Source organism: Chiloscyllium plagiosum, chromosome 20, assembly GCF_004010195.1.
Source record: "Chiloscyllium plagiosum isolate BGI_BamShark_2017 chromosome 20, ASM401019v2, whole genome shotgun sequence".
Lineage (NCBI taxonomy): Eukaryota > Metazoa > Chordata > Chondrichthyes > Orectolobiformes > Hemiscylliidae > Chiloscyllium > Chiloscyllium plagiosum.
Genome location: NC_057729.1, coordinates 32,626,245 through 32,650,400, shown reverse-complemented (window position 1 = coordinate 32,650,400; position 24,156 = coordinate 32,626,245). Strand labels below are relative to the sequence as shown.

The 24,156-nt window shown below is 40.4% G+C and overlaps 1 protein-coding gene and 1 long non-coding RNA gene across 2 annotated transcripts in view; one reads left to right on the top strand and one right to left on the bottom strand.

Moving 5' to 3' along the window:
* Positions 1-24,156, bottom strand: part of LOC122560149 — a 199,581-nt gene that overhangs the window by 15,271 nt on the left and 160,154 nt on the right. The gene's annotated exons all lie outside the window — the stretch shown is intronic.
* LOC122560145 (peroxidasin-like) overlaps positions 1-24,156 on the top strand; it is a 188,939-nt gene that overhangs the window by 62,176 nt on the left and 102,607 nt on the right. The window contains exon 2 of the mRNA XM_043710451.1: positions 14,264-14,335. Coding sequence (XP_043566386.1) covers positions 14,264-14,335 — 72 coding nt within the window. The remainder of the gene's footprint in view (positions 1-14,263; positions 14,336-24,156) is intronic.

Below are 24,156 nucleotides of genomic sequence, written 5' to 3'. Positions count from 1 at the left end.
ACAAACTGGAAGTTTAAGAAGGAAATTGAAGGGAAAGTTAGAACAAGGGAAGTCAAGAAAGACAATGGTATCAATGAAGCAGAAAACTCAAAAAGGGATCATGCCGTAAGGTTGAGTGAAATATGGGTTGATAGGAAGGGTGAGGGCAGTAACAAATTAAAAATACTATATATAAACGCACGAAGTATTAGAAATAAGATGGGTGAGCTTGAGGCTCTTTTGGAAATTGGCAGCTACGATATTGTGGGGATAACTGAGACGTGACTTCACGTGGACAGGGCCTGGGAAATGAATATTCAAGGCTATACGTGCTACTGTAAGGACAGACTGACGGGCAGAGGGGGTGGGGTGGCCCTGTTGGTAAGGGATGATATTCAGTCCCTTGCGCAAGGGAAGACTAGAATCAGGGGATGTAGAGTCAGTATGGATAGAGCTGAGAAATTCTAAGGGTAGAAAGACCCTCTTGGGAGTTATCTACAGGCCCCCAAACAGAAGTATGGATGTAGGGTGTAAGTTGAATAAGGAGCTGAAATTGGCCTGTCGCAAAGATGTTACTACAGTTATTGAGGATTTCAACATGCTGGTAGACTGGGAGAATCAGGATGGTATTGGACCTCAAGAAAGAGGCTTTGTGGAGTGCTTCCGAGATGGATTCTTAGAACAATTAGTGCTGGAGCCTACCAGGGAGAAGGCAATTCTGGATCTGGTATTGTGCAATGAACCAGAATTGATCAGGGACCTCGAAATGAAGGAGCCATTAGCAGGTAGTGACCATAATACAATAAGCTTCGATCTGCAATTTGAAAGGAAGAGGGTACAATCAATAGTGACAATATTTCAGTTGACTAAAGGGAACTAAGGAGCTATGAGAGAGGAGCTGGCCAAAGTTCAATGGTGCAATACCTTAGCAGGGATGACAGTGGAGGAACAATGGCAGATATTTCTGGGCATAATGCAGAAGATGCAGGATCAGTTCATTCCAAAAAGGAAGAAAGATCCTATGAGGAGGCAGGGGTGGCTGTGGCTGACAAGGGAAGTTAAGAAACATATAAAGTCAAAAGAGAAAAGTATAACATAGCAAAGATGAGTGGGAAAACGGAGGACTGGGAAGCTTTTAAAGAACAACAGGATCACTAAGAAGGAAATATGCTGAGAAAAAATGAGGTACGAAGGTAAACTGGCCAAAAATATAAAGGAGGATAGTAAAAGCTTTTTTAGGTTTGTGAAAGGGAAAAAAATGGTTAAGACTAAAATTGGACCCTTGAGGACAGAAACAGGGGAATATATTACAGGGAACAAAGAAATGGCAGAAGAGTTGAATTGGTACTTCAGATCTGTGTTCACTGGGGAAGACACAAGCAATCTCCCAGAGGTAACAGTGACTGAAGGACCTGAACTGAAGGGAATTTAAATTTGCCAGGAATTGGTGTTGGAGAGACTGTTAGGTCTGAAGGCTGGTAAGTCCCCGGGGTCTGATGGTCTACATGCCAGGGTGCTGAAGGAGGTGGCTCTAGAAATCGTGGATGCATTGGTGATTATTTTCCAGAATTCGATAGATTCAGGATCAGTTTCTGCGGATGGGAGGGTGGCTAATGTGGTACCACTTTTTAAGAAAGGAGCGAGAGAGAAAGCAGGAAATTATAGACCAGTTAGTCTGACCTCAGTGGTGGGAAAGATGCTGGAGTCAATTATAAAGGATGAAATTACGACACATCTGGATAGCAGTAACAGGATAGGTCAGAGTCAGCATGGATTTATGAAGGGGAAATCATGCTTGACTAATCTTCCGGAATTTTTTGAGGATATAACTCTGAAGATGGACAAGGGAGATCCAGTGGATAGTGTACCTGGATTTTCAGAAAGCCTTTGATAAAGTCCCACATAGGAGGTTAGTGAGCAAAATTAGGAAACCAAGAGTAGTGATAAATGGCTCCCTTTCGGAATGGCAGGCGGTGACCAGTGGGATACCACAGGGATCAGTGCTGGGACCGCAGCTTTTTACAATATATATTAATGATATAGAAGATGGTATTAATAGTAATATTAGCAAATTTGCTAATGATACAAAGCTGGGTGGCAGGGTGAAATGTGAGGAGGATGTTAGGAGATTAAAGGGTGACTTGGACAGGTGAGGTGAGTGGACAGATGCATGGCAGATGCAGTTTAATGTGGATAAATGTATGGTTGGCCACTTTGGTGGCAAGAACAGGAAGGCAGATTACTACCTAAATGGAGTCAAGTTAGGTAAAGGGGCAGTACAAAGAGATCTGGGTGTTCTTGTACACCAGTCAATGAAGGTAAGCATGCAGATACAGCAGGTAGTGAAGAAAGCTAATAGCATGCTGGCCTTAATAATAAGAGGGATTGAGTATAGAAGCAAAGAGGTTCTTCTGCAGCTGTACAGAGCCCTGGTGAGACCGCACCTGGAATATTGTGTGCAGTTCTGGTCTTCAAATTTGAGGAAAGACATTCTGGCTATTGAGGGAGTGTAGCTTAGGTTCATGAGGTCAATTCCTGGATTGGCGGGACTATCTTATGTTGAAATATTGGAGCGACTGGGCTTGTATACCCTTGAGTTTAGAAGACTGAGAGGGGATCTGATTGAGACGTATAAGATTATTAAAGGATTGGACACTCTGGAGGCGGGAAACATGTTTCCGCTGATGGGTGAGTCCTGAACCATAGGACACAGCTTAAAAATAAGGGGTAGGCCATTTAGGACAGAGATGAGGAGAAACCTCTTCACTCATAGAGTGGTGGGTGTGTGGAATGCTCTGCCCCAGAGGGCAGTGGAGGCCTAGTCTCTGGAATCGTTTAAAAAAAGAGTTGGATAGAGCTCTCTAGGATAGTGAAATCAAGGGTTGTGGAGATAAGGCAGGAATAAGATACTGATTGAGGATGATCAGCCATGATCATAATGAATGGTGGTGCAGGCTCGAAAGGCAGAATAGCCTACTCCTGCACCTATTGTCTATTGTGCCCTGAGTTCAACCTACAAAACCTTGACGATGAATTAAAGTTCAGTTTCTTTTGACAGACTTAACCTTGTGCAGAAACAGTTTTATTATTCATTAGTAATGTCATATTGCTTATTACCATGCATGTTTTGGTCACATTCCAATTCCAAGATTTTAACTTGTTTGCTATAATTCTGTGAAAATGTGGTTTAGTTGAGTGTCAAATTTTTATTTTGGGGTGGGTGGTGATGGCATATGCTATTTCTGAAGTGGCAGGAGAAACTGCTTCACAAGTTAATAATTTCAAATTCAAATCTAATAATGGAGCACCTGGTTCCAAATGAATTTTAAGAGTAACCGCATCCAACATGGAAATGCCTTTCATCTAACAGTGGTGTGTGAATGTGAAAATTGGATCTTGTAAAGGGATTTTTTTGGAGCGGCTCAGTGGTTAGCGCTGCTGCCACACAGCACCAGGGATCCAGGTTTGACTCGCACCTTGGGCAACTGTCTGTGTGGAATTTGCACATTCTGCCTGTGACTGTGCAGGTTTCCTCCAGGTGCTCTGGTTTCCTCCCACATACAAAGATGTGCAGATTAGGTGGATTGGTCATATTAAATTTCCCATAGTGTCCAGGGATGTGTAAGTTAGGTGGGTTAGCCATGGGAAATGCAGAGGTAGGGTAGAGGGGCTGGGTCTTGGTGGGATACTCTGCAGAGGATCTGTGTGGACTCAATGGGCCGAATGGTCTGCTTTCACATGTAGGAGTTCTTTTGATTCTTTGAGTTCAGTCATTTCATTTGTTTGGATGGGCTGTATTGTAACCACCCCAATTGTTAACCTGCGATATATTCACTTTCCAAAGTAAACTCCTAAAATTTGTTGCTCCATCAAACCATATTTGTTTAAAAATATAAAAACAAATTATAGCAGCTGATTTGCTTATAATAGAAGTTTAACTTATTAAATATGAAATGTCAGCAGGGAGTTGGCTTTGTTGTTTGGATTCTGGAGCACTTAATCTAAAATTTTCCCTCTTATTGGAAATGAGCATAGCATTTAAGTATTTAAAATAGATCTTAATAGCAGATGAATTGCTGTGAGATTACCTGCTGAAATAATGACTGGAACTTTGGAGTCAGTGATAATCAAAGCAATTTGCCATCGTCCTTGAAGAAAACCTCACTAAGATCTACAGAGGTTTACTGTGCAGCATGTGGCAGAACAGTGAACTTTTACTTTCGTCTCAGGAGATGTGGGTATTGTTTCCAATTCCAGCAATTTTTATCCATCCCAAATTGTCAATGAACTGAATGGTTTGTTTGGCCATTTCAGAGGCGAGTTAGGAGTCCCACAAAATTGCTGTGGATCTGAGTGACATTCTGGAGTCGGTAGGCCATTAGTGAACCAGATAGGACTTTACCACAATTGGTGAGTTTTCTGGTCACCAGATTAAATTTATCTTCCAGATTTTTGAATTAATTTAAACTTTCACAAGCTGATGTGGTCAGATATGAGCTTATTGTCCCAAGAGTATTAATCTGGGTTCTTGGATTAATAGACCAGTGACCCCATCTCCCGTGTCAGACTGCACTTTCAGAATGTCTATGTTAATCTGCTAAATCCCAAAATTGTGATAGAATTCAGAGGGCTAAGGGCAGCAAGTGTAAATTCCAAGCCTTTAATGCAAAGGTGGTAATTTTGTGTGGTCTGAAATATCACTAATTGGAAACAGAATTGGTCCGAATGACAGCATTAATGTCTGTACAAGTTGTCATAAAGCTGGAGGGGCTGAGTGGCCTATATCTGCTCCTAATTCATATATTCTTCCATCCTCAACTTGCATGCAGCCATACAATCTCTTTGGTATGAATAGGCCATTGTCATTTTGCTAACAGGAGAAAAATGTGCTGCTGCCTATAGCAGATGTGCCAGAATGCTTTGAAACATCCCATACCACCACAGCCAAAGAGGGGCAATAAAACATTGTGCCATAAAGGGGAAAATAAATTCTGGAAAATTCGTTTCTGAACACCTTCAGCAGTCAAAGCCAGTTAGGGTGATCATAGAGATCACGTCTATATTATCTGTCAACCGGTCCGGTTCACACTCTCCGAGGGCACACAAAGTATCAGCACAGAAAGCAGCAATGCATTTCTGAGGTCTGCTGTGTTCTGGAACAAAGAGCTGTACTAAACATCTAGCCTGTACTGCACTTGGCATAATTTGGTCATTCAAGCCTATTTTATCAGTGTGCAAGGTATCCAGTTCTTTCTTGATTGTACACTATTGCTGTAAATGGTTTATAACTGCTCACTTGTTATATTTTTAATGAAATTGGACACAAAGTCCAATTAAAGCCAGTGGAACATATTAAGTTTCTATGACCCGCTTTATTTTTTAGCAGTGCTTAGCTGAGGGGCAAGTTACTGTGTTTTTGCAACACAACCCCTTGTTAGAATGTCTTCCTGAAGATGATAAAACCTGAAATATGGAATCTGCACCAATTTGGATGACTGAGGCTTTTCAACCTACTGGTAGATAAGATTAGAGACCGAGTTTCTGGCTGTCTTTTGAAGGGGAACACAGTATAGTCTCAGTTATTGAAGTTTTGGAAACTTTGGAGTTTAATTGGTTGCCTTTGGCAGATCTTTCAGCAAGGATTAAGATGACATAGTGGAAAATGGAACATTTCCTGTATATGGTAGAAGAAAACATGCCTGCCAGACCATGTATTAAAATGCAGTACTGAATGTTTACAAGGACTTAGAATGTTTGATAGCTGCTCCAAACACCATTAACAAGCTATTTGGGGAAGAAAAAAAAACAAATTTGTGAGCTCTGGATAATTTTACTGCAGCTATTTACACAAACCGGCACCAGATAAGATAAAGCAAAATGGGTCGTTCAGCAGCACTGCAGGAATCACAAAATTTATCTTTGAGCTGCATGCACTATATCCACATGTAACGACTAAACTTATTGTACTGCTCCCTTTTATGCTGTACGTTTTCTTTCTTCATGACCAGTTCTTGTCACCTGGATTGGGTTTTTATACCCTCCTTTTTTTTTTAACCCTCGAGAAAAACTGATGAGAGTGCAAGGGGCTTACCCATTCTGCTCCAAATGCAAACTGCTCAGTGCAGTTTTAAATTGGATGTAGCAAGGCCATCTGCTGGAGTCGTTTCCAGTTTAATAGCACAACCATGGTAACTAAACTAATTTCAACCAATAAAGTAATGGAGTTATTACAATATCCCTGGATTAGACGAAAATAATTGCATCTCATTTCAGTTCATGATTGCTATACTCTGGCTTTACCACTTCAGAATACTGAAAAGGACAAATTGCCCTATCTTTCATCATATTATGCAATATCAACGTATTCAACCTAGAGTTGTCAAATTGTGTTGGAAGTAATATTTATATTTTGAACCCCAGTAAAGATATCTCCGGCTAACTGCCTCTTAAATTAGGTAAAATCAAGGACTGCAGATGCTGGAAACCAGAGTCTAGATTAGATTGGTGCTGGAAAAGCACAGCAGGTCAGGCAGCATCCGAGGAGCTGATGTAGTCTTTCCCTTTTTAAATCCTTTCGGTTAGACCAACTTCATTTATAAGTGGATTTGGCAGGTAGTGGGTCGTAGTCCTTCCAACAGGATAGCCTTAACAATAAATGCTTTTTTTAAAAAGAACTTATAGTTTTGACAACAGGTGTTTATGCAATATGGATGGCTTCCAGTCATATATCACATCCTGGTTAGTTTATAGCAATGTACAGAAATTGTTTATATCCCAGTGAACCTCTTGTGACATTTCCCACAATAAATCGACTTAGACATTACCAACCTCCCAAAATGCAGTTCTGCTATTAAGAAGTGTATTGAATTTGGCTGGTACTTGTTTTAACCATAAAAAGCTCATTTTAATTCAGGCACTGAGATCATCAAATGGAGGTCAGCTGGGCAAAGTAGGCAGATTAAGATATTTGTCAGTTTCAGGCTGCAGCTCAGCTCAGCAGTTGATGGTCCTTTAGCATCCTTTCACTGGAGTGTTCTAAGTCAATCTCTGTCATGTAGATTTTTTGTAATATTACTTCGAAAAAAAATGGATAACATACTGTTTTATAAGGAGAAGAATGTCTGACCATGTAATGACAAAGAATTGCTATTGTCGTGATTAATTACATATGTATATGGCAAGTTATTGTAATAGGACTGGCTTTGATAACTTATGTTTGTATGTCAATTGTTTGATGCTAAGAACCAGTGAGAAGCCATGTTGATAAGCTGGAGTGGTTCTTTTTAAATTCTTTCTGGATTAGTAAGTATGGTCCAGTGATGAGAGATTATCTCCAAAATTAGAGCAAACTGCACATGTGTATAAAACTGTATCCCTCTGAATAAGTATTATCCATGTGTGCGATACATAACAGGATTGAGAAATTAACTCTGAAATATTATCAGCTTTGACAGAGTAATGAGACAACAGATGAAGATGGATGAAGGGCAAATAGAAAACAGTGGTCAGGAAGCATATTAGATTACATTAGATTAGATTAGATTCCCTACTGTATGGAAACAGGCCCTTCGGCCCAACAAGTCCACACCGACCCTCTGAAGAGTAACCCACCCCAACCCTATATTTACCCTCTGCCTAATGCACCTAACACTACAGACAATTTAGCATGGCCAATTCACCTGATGTGCACCTGATCTTTTGGATTGTGGGGGGAAACCGGAGTACCGGAGGAAACCCACGCAGACATGGGAAGAATGTGCAAACTCCACACAGACAGCTGCCCGAGGCTGGAATTGAACCCAGGTCCCTGGTGTTGTGACGCATCAGTGTTAACCACTGAGCCACCATGCCACCCCTTTTAGATTCACTACAGTGTGGAAACAGGCCCTTCAGCCCAACAAGTCCACACCGATTCTCCAAACAGCAACCCACCCAGATCCATTCCCCTACATTCACCCCTGACTAATGCACCTGACACTACAGGCAATTTAGCATGGCCAATTCACCTAACCTGCACCTCTTTGGACTATGGGAGGAAACCGGAGCACCTGGAGGAAACCCACGCAGATACAGGGAGAATATGCAAACTCCACACAGACAGTTGCCCGAGGTGGGAATTGAACACGGGTCCCTGGTACTGGGAGGCAGCAATGCTAATCACTGAGCCACCATGCCGCATCATTGCATGGAGAAGAGTTGAGAGTTGAAGTGAGATTCTACAGACCAGATTCTGTTGGGTATGGTAATAAGGAGGCAGTATTGGCATTTGGGAAAGATAAGACCAAGTGGCTCCTTTATGTGAATGTATTTTGTGACTACATGGAGCAATGGAAATCTGATGGACTTGTGAATTTTTAAAAAATGTTGATTTTGGTAACTTATCCATCCATCATTGCCTTGACAAAGAGTTGAGTTGTCACCTTTTTGGTCCACTCCAATCTTGGTGTTGTCTGGGTGTTAGGTAGTGAATTCTAGAATATTGACCAGCAACAAAGAAGGAAAAGGCTGATAAAGGGTTTTCAGGGTGATGTATCACTTGCAGTTCCATGATATTACTACTCATTGGGCTGGATTTTACATTCCCTGAACAACACGTTTGAAGGCAGGGGTCATGAAATACCCATTGTTAGCCCTTTGTCCACCCACCTACCTGGGCTGAGTGATGGATGGTCTCCCTACTCTTGGGACAAAGGAGTCCTTAAGTGGCTAATTAAGTCAGTCAGGGACTAAGTTTAGAGGAGATGTGAGGGACAAGTTTTTTTTAAACAGGTTGGTAAATGCCTGGAATGCACTGCCAGAGGAGGTGGTGGGGGTGGATACAATAGCAATGTTTGAGGCATTTTGACAGATACATGAATAGGCAGGGAATAGAGGAATACAGACCATTTAGAGGCAAAAGTTATTTAGTGTAGAAAGGCATCATTTGTTGGCACAGTGTTGGTGGACTGAAGGGCTTGTTCCTGTGCTATACTGTTCTTTGCATCTTTGTATTCTTTTAAGTGCCGGTTAATGGCCTCATTCCAACTCCACGCTTTTGAAGTAGGTTTATTGGCTGTTGGCTATATATTGGTGATAAATGAAATGCATATTGAATTCACCTGGGGAAGCACTGATCGTTTGAACTGTCATGTTCTGAAATGGTGATGAATTTTTACAGTCCATCCATCAATGTCACTTGTAGTACTTTTACACTGTGAACTGCCTATTTGTTTTAGTGTTGGGAAGCTGTGATTTTTTTCATAGCTTCCATCATGCCCAAATGTAAAATGGGCTGATTTCTTCTCTACCTGTGTGGGTGCTTTTGGGTTGTTGCTTGGCAGCAAAACTTAAAGGCAACAGGAGAGTCCATGCAGGAAAATGGTGAATTTTAATCCCATTCTTGATGTGAGCATTGTGGATCGTGGAGCATTTGCGTAGATCAGAATACGAGCCCTTATCATCGACCTCTGTCCTAATGCTGTGACGACAATGATGTAGCTAGTCCAGTTGGTTCCAACAAATTCAATTCTTGGACATACAACTCCATTTATAACTAAAGTGGAATCAGTCTAATTGCTGTATTTTTTTTAAATTGATGGTTAGCCCTGTCTGAATATCTGATTGTTTTGAGCATGTAATATAATGCCCTCTACACAGTCACCAATTTATTGGCTATTTATCGGGCAGGAGACTAGGGATATCACATCTGAGCCCAAGTCTGAGTGCAATCCAAAGACCTCTGGGGTAAATCAAGGAAACTCTATTCCTAATTTTTCTTTTTCATTTACTGTACTTTCTCATGCCCTCCCCTCCCCCAAAAGAAGAAAAACATATTCTTGCATGCAGTTGATTTTATTATCTGATATCATTTATCTTCAGTACAGCCAGTGAATTCGATATACGGTGTACTGACTTGGCAACTCATTAGGTAAACATAACTCTGTGAACCATTATGATAATTTGCATTATTTAATTAACTGTATTCCATTTGTGAATCAATCTGCAAACTAAAAGAACAAAATAATAATTTACAATTTTGTTTCCAGTTGTCATTCTCGTGGGATAAATAGAATACCACAAAGTGTTGGTGAAATATTATACGTGAAAGAACATTTTAAAATCAGAACTGTCATTCATACAATAGGATCTTTCTTTGCTGCAATATATAATCTCTAATAAGAGCCAGCTGCCTGTTCCACATATTGGAGAATTCAATATAAATGAGTTCATTCCTTTGCTGGCTTCATATCTGCCTACACATCAACTTAAATCCTTGTGCTCATTTGCAAAACACCCCATGGTCTTGGCCAAACCTATCTTTTCCACCTCACTCAGCTTCATGTTTCTGAATGTGTTCTTCACTCATTTGATTTATGACTCATAGAGTCAAGGTCATAGAGTCATAGAGATATACAGCATGGAAACAGACACTTTGGTCCAACTCGTCCATGCTGACCAGATATCCCAACCCAGTCTAGTCCCATTTGCCAGCACCCAGCCCATATCTGTCCAAACCCTTACTATTCATATAATCATCCAGATGCCTTTCAAATGCGGCAATTGTGCCAGCCTCCACTACTTCCTCTGGCTGCTCATTCCATACCTACACCACCCTCTGTGTGAAAAAGTTGCTCTTTTGGTCCCTTTTATATCTTTCTTCTCTTTTGCTTAATCTTTTCTTGATGCTGCCATTGCCAGTTGGGGATTGCCTTCTCCAAGTACCCTAACCAGCTCTGAAAACACACAATTCTGGAATTCACAGCCACACAGGTGGAGTCAAACATTTTGAGTCTAAATGACCTTTCATCAGAGCTACTAAAAGTATCAAAGAATCAAAATGATACAGCAAAGAAGGCCATTCAGCCCATTATAACTGTGCTAGCTTTTTGATTTTAACTATCCAGTTAGTCTAATTTACTTGCTGTTACCTTTATGTTTTTCCTTGCAAATATTTGTTCAATTTCCTTTTGAGAATTTTTTTGTTGAATCTGCTTCCATCTTTTAGATATTGCATTCCAGAGATCTCAACACTGTACTAAAAACATTCTTACTCTGAGTATTTGGCAGTCGACTTAAATTTACCTCCTTTGGTTACTAAACCTTCTGCTATTGAATGTACTTCATCAAAACTACTATTCCAACAAACACCTAACCAGAATTTAATAAAGATTTAGTACCGCTTCCTTGCTTTTCTTAGCTGTGCTTTGGTAATAAGTCACGGATTCAAATGCTTTTTCACAGCCTTCTCAATGTGCTCTGCCACCGTCAAAGATTTCTGTGTATACTCCTTCAGGTCTGTTTATGTATTACTATTCCAACAAACACCTAACCAGAATTTAATAAGGATTTAGTACCGCTTCCTTGCTTTTCTTAGCTGTGCTTTGGTAATAAGTCATGGATTCAAATGCTTTTAACAGCCTTCTCAATGTGCTCTGCCACCATCAAAGATTTCTGTGTATACTCCTTCAGGTCTGTTTATGTATTTCCTTTAGGATTGTCCAAATATATTGCCCCGCATTCTTCCTAACAAAAATAATCACTTCACATTTCTCTGCGCTAAATGTTTTCTACCTTGTGTTTTACCTATTGAACTAGTCTATACGTCTAATGAAGTCTTTGCTATTCTCTTCATTGCTGGTTACATTTGTGACTTGTCATTTGTCAACTTGAAGTTATGTTCAGTACATCCAAGTCTATATTATTTAGCAAATACAGGTAGTTCTTTAATGCAATGGTTGCATTCTTGTGTTATAGAAAAATTGCTCTTTAGAAACCGTGCTTAAAGTGTTGGTGATGTAATCACATTACAGCCAATACACGTTGTAAAAGTTTGTGCTTTAAAAACAAGCCCCCCCCCCCCCTTCATCAAATGCATTATAGCAAATTTGCACTAACGAAATGCACATTATAGCAGAATGACCTTTACTTATCAAGGGAATTTTATTCACCATTATTTTATCTATGCAATGTCAGCTATTATGGACTGGACCAGACCAGACCCCCTCAAAATATTTTTAGAAGGTAGCCTAGACCCTAACTTTTTCTTATTTTAAAGATAGATGTGAATGTGTGTTCCAGGTGTGATGCAACTGGTCAAATTCCTTGACATTAAGCAAAATACAATTTATTTAAACACTATAGTTAAGATACAAACAAAAGAGAGAGGAATTTAGAATAACTTAACTATTGGAAAACTTACCGAATAATAGATGCAGGGCCTATCACTAACTAACTGTTCCAATATAGTAATATCCCATAAGCGCACACCTTGGCAAAAAGGTAAATTCAGACACAGATTCTTATATGCAGTTCTCCAATCCAGCAGAAACAACATCAAGAGAGATTTCGGAGAAAGCAGTTAGGAATAATTTCCTGGAGCTGTAACTCTTGTGGGACCTCAAACAGCTTCTGACTGCTACAGCTTTTAAAAAAAAAACTAGAGCGCTTCGGCTGTGAGATCAGGCCATTCCCTTTCCATTGTTACAACTGCTTTTCTAAAAAAAACCCAGAGGCCTCCTAAGTTATTTACTTTGGGCTGTTTTCAGTAGCTAGTTTGGCACCTCTGCATTTACAACCTCTCTTTTAAAAAAAAATTCAGGACAAAATAATCTTTTTAAAGTAAAATCACCACAAAGCACAGAAGTGAGAACAAGTAAACCAGCATCCACTGATCCCAGAGCCATTTTTAAAAGAAATGAAGGACACAAGTCAACACTAGTGAGGAATTGGAGGAAGATGATGTGACTAATTATCTCCAAGGGACAGCAAAAATAATGAAAGATAGTTTAAACTTTGTCACAAAAATATTATGACTTTATATTGGGCTATTTCACTGTGTTGAGTAGGATGAATAATACTGAGTCCGTGGGAGAGTGTCTTAATATTGAGTGTCTCCAGCATAGAAGGTAATCTCGGTAAATGATTGTGCTGAAGATGGAGGTTGCAATTCTGTCTGGATGCGAGCATAGAATGTGGATTTAGCCTAAGAGAATGTGGACTACTAGTCAGTACCCAACATGGTACATTACAGAAAAGTAGAAGAAAATGAGAAAAGCCATGAAGGTTTTGAGTTGGAGAAAATAAATGCTGGTCCAGCCCACAACCCATGAGTGAATTTAAAAAAGATTTGCATGCAGGATTCTGGATTCATTCATCCAAGATTATTCTTTATTCCATTAATCATTATTCCATTTGCTATGCATAGCTAAATTATAAACCCATCTATTTTGAATACATTCATGCATCACCCATGTTGCCCGTAGTAGCTTTAGACACGTGATGAGCACAAATGACCTTTAGTGTTTCTCTTTTACGGATTTCTCCAGCCCATATTAGTGATTCATTTGGCGAACTTGAAAAATAATTGACCTCTTCTGGAAAGATGAAATTGATTTCATAACAGCTTGTTAGTAATGTTGGTATTGAAATCACTATTATAGTGTATCGAGATTTTGATTGTAAATCTGTTGGCTGCTGTGGTTGAACTGGGAACATATCTTGCCTCTAAGTCAGAAGATTTAGAGGTTGGAGTCCCATTTCAACACTTAAACACACAAATGAAGGCTGATGCTCTATTATTTCACTGAAGGAATGCTGCTTTCTCAGACGTGTTGTCATTAAGGTAAATGAAATAATGATACTATTTTGAAGAAATGTGGAAGGCAATGGCCTAGTGATATTTGTTGTTGTGGTCTATTATTCCAGAAACTCAGTTAATGTTCTGAGGACTTGGGTTCAAATTTGTCATGTCAGAGAGTGGAATTTGAATTCAACAAGAATCTGGAATTAAGGGTGTAATGATAACCATTAAATCATTGTTGATTGTTGGGAAAACCAATCTGGTTTGCTCAAGTCCTTTAAGGAAGGAAATTCCCATCCTTACCTGGTCTGTGGGTTGGACCCAGACCCACAGCAATATGGTTTACTCTTTATTGCCCCCTGGGCAATTATGGATGGGCAATAAATGCTGGTCCAGCCCACATCCCATGAGTGAATTTAAAAAAGATTTGCATGCAGGATTCTGGATTCATTCTTCCAAGATTAATCTTTATTGTGAAAAGCTGAAGATTCTGAACAGATTTCTAAAGGTGCCACTTGTCATATCCTACTAATCATAGGACAGTTTTTGTCTTCACCCTCTGTCCTTTATCTCTCAACTAATTACTTGCCATTGCTCCAATACCACATGCTTTTCCAAATATTTTCTCAATGGCCAAAATGTGGCTGAATTTTCACAAATTAAACTTAAAAATACACTTCTTCATTCATTTAAAGTAAACAATGCATTGTTTTTCATTTATTGCAGGGATCTACGGTTCAATCGTATTAAAGAAATTCGTCCAGCTGCCTTCAAGCGACTGAGGAATCTGAACACTTTGTAAGTTGAAAAATGTCTTGTTTTCCACAACACACTTATTCTCTCCATGTAGGCTGACATTAGAGTTTGTAACATGGGAACTTAAGTTGGCAATTAAACCATCCTGAGTGCTCTGTGTACATGGGATTGGTTCCAAGATGAGCTCAATGCAAAATCATAATGTGGCATTTAATGTCCTAGCAGAGTTTGGATTCTCTTCTGACTGGTGAGGGGGCGCCATTTAGTAGCAGTTGTCCACATGACAGTGAGACTAGCAGCTTTGAAATGTTAATAGGATTGGAAATGCTGTTCCTTTTTGACAAGCTTTTCTTTAAACAACTAGTGAATTTGGTTTGAGTTATCTGGTTTCATGGATGCAGTAATTACTATCTCTGTGGCCTTTTCGAAGTTAATATTATGCAAGTATCAACTGACCTAGAGAGAGTACCCAAATAGTACCATGTGAAACAGTCACGGTTATCGTTCCTTGCTTTGACCTGTAGGGTTGAACTATTATAATGATAGTTAGACATTCTTCTGCGATGAGTTGTTCTAAAGTAGCTGCTTAGAAAACATTATCCTTGGCAATTCCGCAAAAAAATCCTTATTAAAGCACTTCTGTCCAAACAATGTTGCTGCTGTTTATCAAATCAAATGTTTGCATTTCCAATGGAATGGATGCCATCTTGCACTGACTGGGAGTTGATTGAAGAAGTTTCCTGGGAATAAAAGCAGCCAACTTTTTTTTGTCACTTCTTTATTCCTCACAGTTGTGTGTAGTTTCTCTCAGACTGTTCAAACAATTGCACATTAATTTAGGCCCATCATTTATTTGTTATGGTGCGAGATGTCTCTTATTCTGCATTTCTTTTCATCCTGAGCTAGATAGCTGCTAGGAAACTTGCAACAGTAGCCCACTATGCCGCCATACCTTGCATCATTACCAGTGCCAGATTCAGAGACTTTGATCATACAATCCCTGCAGTGTGGAAGTAGGCCATTCAGCCCGTCAAGTTCACACCCACCCTCCAAAGTGCATCCCACCCAGACCAACTCCCCTCCCCCCCCCATCCCTGTTAACCTACATTTCCCATGGCTAATCTACCTAGACACTTATAGGCCAATTCACCTAATCTGCATATAGATTCACAGAGTTACAGAGATGTACAGCATGGCAACAGACCCTTCGGTCCAACTAGTCCATGCCAACAAAATATCCCTACCCAATCTAGTCCCATCTGCCAGCACCAGGCCCATATCCCTCCAAACCCTTCCTATTCATATACCCATCCAAATGCCTTTTAAATGTTGCAATTATACTAGTCTCCACCACTTCCTCTGGTAGCTCATTCCATACATGTACCACCCTCTGCATGAAAACGTTGCCCCTTTAGGTCTCTTTTATATCTTTCCCCTCTCACCTTAAACCTATTCCCTCTAATTCTGGACTCCCCAACCCCAGGGAAAAGACTTTGTCTACTTATTCTATCCATGCCCCTCATAATTTTGTAGATACCATAAGACCATAAGACATAGGAGCAGAAGTAAGGCCATTCTGCCCATCGAGTCCACTCCGCCATTCAATCATGGCTGATGGGCATTTCAACTCCACTTACCCGCATTCTCCCCATAGCCCTTAAATTCTTGATGTCACAAGGAATTATCAATTTCTGCCTTGAAGACATTTAGCATCCTAGCCTCCACTGCACTCTGTGGCAATGAATTCCACAGGCCCACCACTCTCTGGCTGAAGACATGTCTCCGCATTTCTGTTCTGAATTTACCCCCTCTAATTCTAAGGCTGTGTCCACGGGTCCTAGTCTCCTCGCCTAATGGAAACACTTTCCTAGAGTCCACCCTCTCCAAGCCATGTATTATCTTGTAATACATGGAGAATGTGCCAACATTTGCCTGAGGGTGGAATTGAACCCAGGTTCCTTGATGCTGTGAGGCTGCAGTATTAATCATTGAGCCACCATGCTGCCCCTTGGAGTAAGACAACTAATCCTGTGATCAAGACTCCATGGTAATACATGTTCTGCCATTAGTGAGTGATTAGCCATTTAGCCATCTAAAATGCCCATTTTTAAATCAATCCATTAATGTTAAACATTTTTGATACTTTTCAAACTTTAACAAAATGAAAGTGAACAGATGGACCTAATATACCAGAATTTTAAAAGCATTATTGAAATTTAAAAGGAAAGAGTAAATTTGTGCATGTACTCTCTCAAAACAGAACCTCAGTTGTCAGAAAAAACATATATCAGCAATTCATCATGTGGTAATCACCATGTAATTTTTGTTATGGGTCACGATTAATTTATTGTTTCCCCATCTAAAGAATCTAATCCTGCTCTGTTTCGGATTGCAACTCTGTTGCAAGTCATTTAATTGTCATGTCTTGATTCTTGCTTTTCACCCCTCGAACCCAGTGCAGCTGGACAACAGGGGAGAACAGTTCGAGGGTGATAGATGGTTAACTGTGACATAGGCTAGAATACTGAAAAAAATAAGGAAGGATGGTGTACCACAGACACAGTCATGAACTTGTCACTTATGGTTTTTATTGGGACAAACATATTCAATAATCTTCTGGTTTTTTTTGTCCACTTCAGTGTTATTAGTATTATTGAGGTCTCCAGTCTCTTTTGGTGTAGAATGGCTGCATGGCTGCATATTGCTATGTTTTTAATTTGCTTCAGCTTTTATTTTGCTGGAAGAGAACCCAATGTTTTGATTTATGTTTATTTAACAGTTCAAATTCCTATTTCTAGTGTGCCAAACTCATCAGAAGCAGTAGGGTGTTGGTTCATTCACTCAAATTCCTCAACATCCTTTGTTTTGGCACACAGTAGGGCTCCAAAACAGAAGGGAATTACTGGTCTAAAAAGGAAATGGCCCAGCAGTATCTTTTATAAACTTGATGAGTAAAACCCCTTGAACGCACACAGATTTTCTGTTTTCAACAGCTTTTATAATATAGACATTAATTTTACCTTGGGGTTAATTATGATAGTATAAGTGGCATGTCCAAGTCGATAGCCATGTATTTTCTTGAAAAAATGTACAAATAAGCGTAGGCCACTCAGCCGTTTTGAGTCTGCTCCACTATCTATCTGAATTAACGTCAACTCTACATTTCTCGATATGCTCAATAATCTTCTACCCCTTGGAAATTAAGAATCTAACTCTGCCTTAAAAATATCAAAAAGATTCTACATCTGCCTTTTGAGAAAGGGGATTCCAATGAGAGACAACCCTCTGAGGGGATTTTTCTTTTTCTTCTTCTTGCTCTTAAATGGGCGACCACTTTATTTTTAAACTATGACCTAGATTCTCCCACAAAAGGAAAAATCCTATCCACATCCATACAGTCAAGTCCCCTCAGGATCTTGTATGTTTCAATTAACTCACCTCTGACTATTCTAAACTCCGGCCAACACAGAGCTGGCTTGCTGAGTCTTTCTCCATAAGGTCATCTGTTTATTCCAGGTACCAGCAAAGTTGCGCTAGTGGTGCTACTTTTTAATTTGCAGTCTTTTAACAGAAACTGGTCAAAGATGGATATTCTGTTGCTAATGTGGGGTGGTTTAAGATAGTTTTAGAACTTTTTTTTATTTAGGCTAGAATAGAGGATTAAAATGATGTCTATATCTGTGACCTAATCTCAATTCTGATGACAGCAAGCTTTGGCTTGGGTATTCAAGGTTATAGGGTGTCCAAATTGTTTTACTGGGAAGAAGGGTTTTAACGCCTATAAAACCTTTCACAGCAACCAAGGTATCTATGCTGAGGGTCCAAAGTTCCACAAACATCTTGGGAATGTCAGGTTTTGTAGACTGTTAGGATTTAATCCATTTATTTAGTTTCAAGATAACATGATGTTTGGGAGTGCAAAGGATTGACAACAGTATTTTTACCTGAATACAAAACCCTTGTGACTCATGTTGCCAAAGTGATGAACTTTGAGTGGCCAGCCCATAGGGAGGTGATTTTCTTAAAAAAGCACTGAACCTCACAGACAGTGTCTGTCAATCTGATCCTTGTGGGCCCCTCCCTAATGGCATTGTGGGTCAACCCACAGAGGTGGACTGTAGCAGTTCAAGCAGGCAGTTCACCACTACCTTCTCAAGGGCAACCAGGAACAGGCAATAAAAGATGGCCAGCCAGTGACGCCCATATCCCACAGGTTAATTAAAAAATATCTGAGAGCAAGCTTGACCTGAGAATTCGACACAGCAAATCTGTGGTTCACCATGCAAGAATGCAGGTGGGAGGCTGTATTCAGATTTAAGTGTCAGCATTCAGAAATTAAACAGGATTGGAAGATTCAACTAGCTTTAGCCAGAGTGAGGAATGTTGGTGATTTTCTCATGTTGGCCTAATATACTGCCAAGAAATGCTGTTGACTAGGTTGAGATAACCTGGCTGGTTTTGCGTTGGGTCTCTGGCTGAGGGACCAAATCAATTAGATCCTGCTGCCAGCCTTCCAGCTGAGTACTTCATATGGAGCAACCTTCCTGAGCCAGATCTACCAGCTGGCATTTCATCAAAGAATGGGAAACATGAGAAATTACTAACCAGTTCCTTGTGGTATATGTCATCGATCAAATGACAGGCTTTGAGCTACCGTGATGAGAGTGATCCCTTTTCAGAGCATGCCCCGCTATCACAGTACTTCAGCACATGGAGAGACACAAAAATGCAACTGAGAATTCCCTCTGCAGACTAATCGCTGTAAACTCAGTCAATTCAAAGGCTACCACCTGGTTTTGGGGATTTGCATTTGCCAGATAAATAAACCTGTGCTAGACTTAGTCTTGGGTAATAGAGGTGAGAGGTCAGTGTCTCAGCCATAGGGGTGATAAGTTCCCTGATGTTTTTGAAAAATGTGGTTTTAAGGTTTCAATTTGTGTGCTGGATCTGCAAGAAAGCAGTTGTTGCTTATTGAGTAATGAAATATTAATATAGAGACCTCTGAAAAGTTACAATTATGGCTTTAACATTAGTTGATCTCACTGGGATGTGATTTCACAACATGTTTGAAAAAAAATGCTTCATGTGTTGAGGAATTTTTAACCATCATGTGCCATCTGCAGGAATTTTGTTTTTGTTTTGCTCTCCCCATTCTGTTACTTCACATCTGTCTAGCCCTGAAGTTTGTTGATGGCAACTTGAATTTTGGTTGTTTTTTATTGTCATACGTACCGAGGTACAGTGGAAAGCTTTGTTTATGAGCAGTATAAGCAGATCACAGTAAGCAAGGATGTACAGATCAGAACAACTTTAGACAGAGGCATCCAGGTTCAACTGCATGGGGTGTGTGCTGGGTGAGATCAGCATTAGCAGGATAAGCATTATTTGAGGCTAAAGAGTCTATTCATCAGTCTAATAATGGCCGGGAAGAAGCAGTTTCTGAAACTGCTGGTGCTTGTGTTCAGGTTTCTGGTATCTTCCTGATAGAAGAGGTTGTAGGAGATCATTACTGGGGTGCGATGAGCTTTTCTCTGGCAGTGAGCCAAGTAAATGGACTCCATGGATGGAAAGTTGTCTTGTCCATCTGGACTGTGCACACCACATCTGTAGTTTCTTATGGTCCTGGACAGAGCAGTTACCATACCATGTCATTATGCACCTGTACAGTATGCTCTCCATGATGCATCTGTAGATGTTGGTGAAGGTCCTTATGGACATGCCAAATTTCCTGAGCCATCTGAGGAGGAAGAGGCGTTATTGTGCTGCCTTGACTGTCTCATCTACGTGGGACGTCCAGGACAGGTCCTCGGTTATCACCACTCCGAGGAACTTGACGCTTTCCACCCTCTCAACCTTTATTCTGTTGGTGTAGATGGGGGGCGTGTTCTTCTCCTTTCTTTCTGAAGTCAAGGATTAGTTCCTTAGTTTTGCCAACGTTGAGAGAGAGGTCATTCTCATTGCTTAAATGCAGAAGGACATTTTCCAGACATCTTGGATGTGAGTTTGCTCGCTGAGCTAGAATGTTCATTGTCAGATGTTTCATCACCATACTAGGTAACATCATCAATAAGCCTTCGGATGAAGGTGGTATGGTCCAATTTCTATTTGTGTTTAGGTTTCCTTGGGGGTGGTGATGTCATTTCCTATTCTATTTCTCAGGGGGTGCAAATGGGATCCAAGTCAATGTGTTTGTTGATAGAGTTCTGGTTGGAATGCCATGCATTTAGGGATTCCCATGCATGTCTCTGTTTGGCTTGTCCTTGGATGGATGTGTTGGCCCAGTTGAAGTGGTGTCATTCCTCATCTGTATATAAGGATACTAGTGAGAGTGGGTTATGTTCTTTTTGTGGCTGGTTGATGTCCATGTATTCTGGTGGTTAGTTTTCTGCCTGTTTGTCCAATGAAATGTTTGCTTCAGCTCTTGCAAGGTGTTTTGTAAATGACATTAGTTTTGCTTGTTGTCTGTGTCCGGTCCTTCAAGCTGCTGTTTTAGTGTATTGGTGGGTTTGTGGGCTACCATGATGCCAAGAGTCTGAGTAGTCTGGCAGTCATTTCCAAGATGTCTTTGACATAGGGGAGAGTGGCTAAGAATCCTGATATTGGAGATCTCATGGTCATCCCACACCAAAGACTAAAACACTTTGTAGAAGACTCACATCACTCCATCCACTCCACTGGTATGTCCTGTTACTGACAAACATATCGGATGAATGCTTTAAGTAAGATGTGTCAAAGTAAAGCACTGATTCAAATGGTCAAATGTGATTTATAATTTTGACAGGCAATAGGCCAGCATTTCAAAACTGTGACAGTGGGCTCATGTTTAATTTTGTTTTGTTAATTACTTTAATCATGTAATTAGCTTTTATATCTTAAGTTGGATAAGGCTTCTACTAAAGTATGTTTCCTGTCAGTAAAAATAATTAACTTTTTATCTGAGGCAGAGATAAAGTGAGGGCTGCAGATGCTGGAAATCAGAGTTGGAAAGTGACTCTGGAAAAGCGCAGCAGGTCAGGCAGCATCTGAGGAGCAGGAGAAGGGCACATTTCCGAAACATTGATTCTCCTGCTCCTCGGATGCTGCCTGACCTGCTGTATTTTTCCAGAGTCACATTTTCGACTATGTGTTTATTTGAGGCAACTTTGTTATTAGAAAGCTGATCCAATTTTAAAAGAAATGTAAAATACAGATATGGTACATCAAATCTGGCATCCTTGAGTTCAAGGTTGTCATAGAACATAGAACAGTACAGCATAGGAACAGGCCCTTCGGCCCATTATGTTGTGTTGAACATGATGCCAATTTAAACCAATCCCTTCCTATAACGATACTGTGGATATGACTCTATTACGTTTACTGTCACAGTTTAAGAAGACAGCTCACCTCCACTTTCTCGAGTGTAATTTAGAGATGGGCAATGAAGGCTGACCTTGTATCCCATGAACAAGTAAAGCATAAAATGCAGCATAACTTTACGTGGGATCTGTGCCCAATTGTATTTTCTGTGCATCGATGTGCCATAGACCTATGGTTGTGATTGCTTTGAGTTGCTCAGATTTTTCTGAATTTGTCAGTCAATTTTTATTGGTTTTGAGGTTGTGATGCATTCTGCTGCCATGAGGCACCCATAACTGAGTTGGTGGGAAATCGGTGCAACTCCACAAATGAAATCTGTGCCATGCTGTGTATTGATGCCAGCTTCTCAGCAAACTGGTTTTCCCAGTAAAGATTCCCCGAGTGTCTAACTGCTGGGTTTTCTAGGCATTTCCTTTCCATGTTTTATTGTCCTAAATCCAGCAAGCACTTCAAACCACCCCGTTCCCCCCCCCCCCCCCCCCCCCCCCCCCCACGAAAAAGAAAGTCTAAAATCCTGAAGATTCGAATATGGAAAAACCCATTTAAAATGATTGCAGTACATTCACGAGGACAGGAGCAAGTGTGCAATGGAACTAAAGTAACCTTTCACCACTTCCTGTCCATAGGCCACTATTGAAAGTGCGAGGCCTGGAGACCACACAAAACTCTGGTTTCTGTGTACTGCAGAAAGTTTGACATGAAAAGTGACGTGTGTTGTAAATATAACCTAAAACGGCAGTTATAGTGAGGCACCTCATGTACAGAATTAGAAGAAACTAATCTGAATGTCATGAACTGTACACACTTGAAGTATATTTTTTGGGGGGAAAAGGCATCTCTACAACTAAAGTCCCTTCTGCCTGTTTGACCTATTTTCTAAACAACCCTGTTTAGAGAAGTTATTACACACTTCAGGAACAGGTGGGACTTGAGCTTGGGCCTTCTGGTTCAAAGGTAGGGATACTACCATGGTGCCCCTCCACCCCCACCCGCACCTGGTTTTCCCACACAGGTTCCCATCCAAGTACTAACTAGGCTTGAGTCTACTTAACTTCCAAGATCAGATGAAACCGGGTGTTTCTGCCTGTTTGCTTCCAGCAACTGTTCACCAGTTTACTGCCTTTTATTCCAAAGTCTATGTAATACCAAGAGTATCTGGCTCTAGTCTCCCTCTCCTGGGCTTTTTATCTAGTCTACTAATGGGAACTTTTCTGGATACTAAAAATGGTCGTTGCTCCATCAACTACAAATTAGACTTATTTTCAACTGTCAGGATGTCATTCTTTCCCTCCTTTGTGTGATAAGTGTCACCATCAGTTCACATCTTTTAAATATTCAATGAAATAAATCTAAAACCAACAAATTTTAATACAATAATCAAAACTCATTTAATTCATAAAATAGTTGTGCAATGTCCAATGTCCATTGTCTCATTCTTCTGTGTTCAGATTTTGCAGTCGGTGTCCCCTACCTTTGTGAATAGATTGTGACAATTACAGATAATTCTTAGGTGACATGCGTTCTGGCAGTGAGACTTGGCTATATCATCGCTGAAGAATTAGGGAACAATATTTTCGAGAGGACTTACCTCTGTTCGCCAAAGCATGATTCCAGCAAGTATCGGTTTGCGTGTTTCATTTTGCACATGCACCAGTATCAGCGCTGAAATCTCTGTGCAGGATGGCATGTGCACCAATGTCCACGCCGAAGCCTCCACGCCGTTCTGCCCATGCGCGCTGTCAGCACTGGTCTTTATGCTGTACTGTGTCTGCGCCAATGTCAGCTGCCAACTGAGCAGCTTTCTGAGAGGTACTGTACAGAGAGCAGCTTTCTTACATTTTATTAAATGTACTGTGTTAAATTTACTTTTGTTTCATGAATTTTTCACTCAGGCTGTGCTATACTTTGTGTTCAACTTCTGGGTGATTTTTGGGAGTGTGTCTGCGCCAATGTCAGCTGCCAACTGAGCAGCTTTCTGAGAGGTACTGTACAGAGAGCAGCTTTCTTAAATTTAAAAGTACTGTGTTAAATTTACTTTTGTTTCATGAATAAATATGATCTCAAATTTTTCACTCAGGCTGTGCTATACTTTGTGTTCAACTTCTGGGTGATTTTTGGGAGATCGTGAGTGATATTTTTTGCTGGTCTGTCCCAACTCCACTTTTTCCATAGGCCCCATTATTTATATTAAGCAATTTTCTATTAAGTGAGGTTTTGCTAGAATGCAACTATGGCGTTATTGGAGAACTCCCTGTGCCGTATTGCTTTAACATTCAAATGAAGATACCCACGTAACAATAAAAGAAAAATATTGTTAATTCTGGAAGTCTGCAACAAAAACAGAAAGCGTTGGAAATGACTAGCACAGCCAGCAGCATCTGTGAAGAGGGCTCCCGCGAGGAGGTTGAGCAATTCATCAACTTCACCAACATATTCCACCCTGACCTTAAATTTACCTGGACCATCTCTGACACCTCCCTCCCCTTCCTGGACCTCTCCATCTCCAT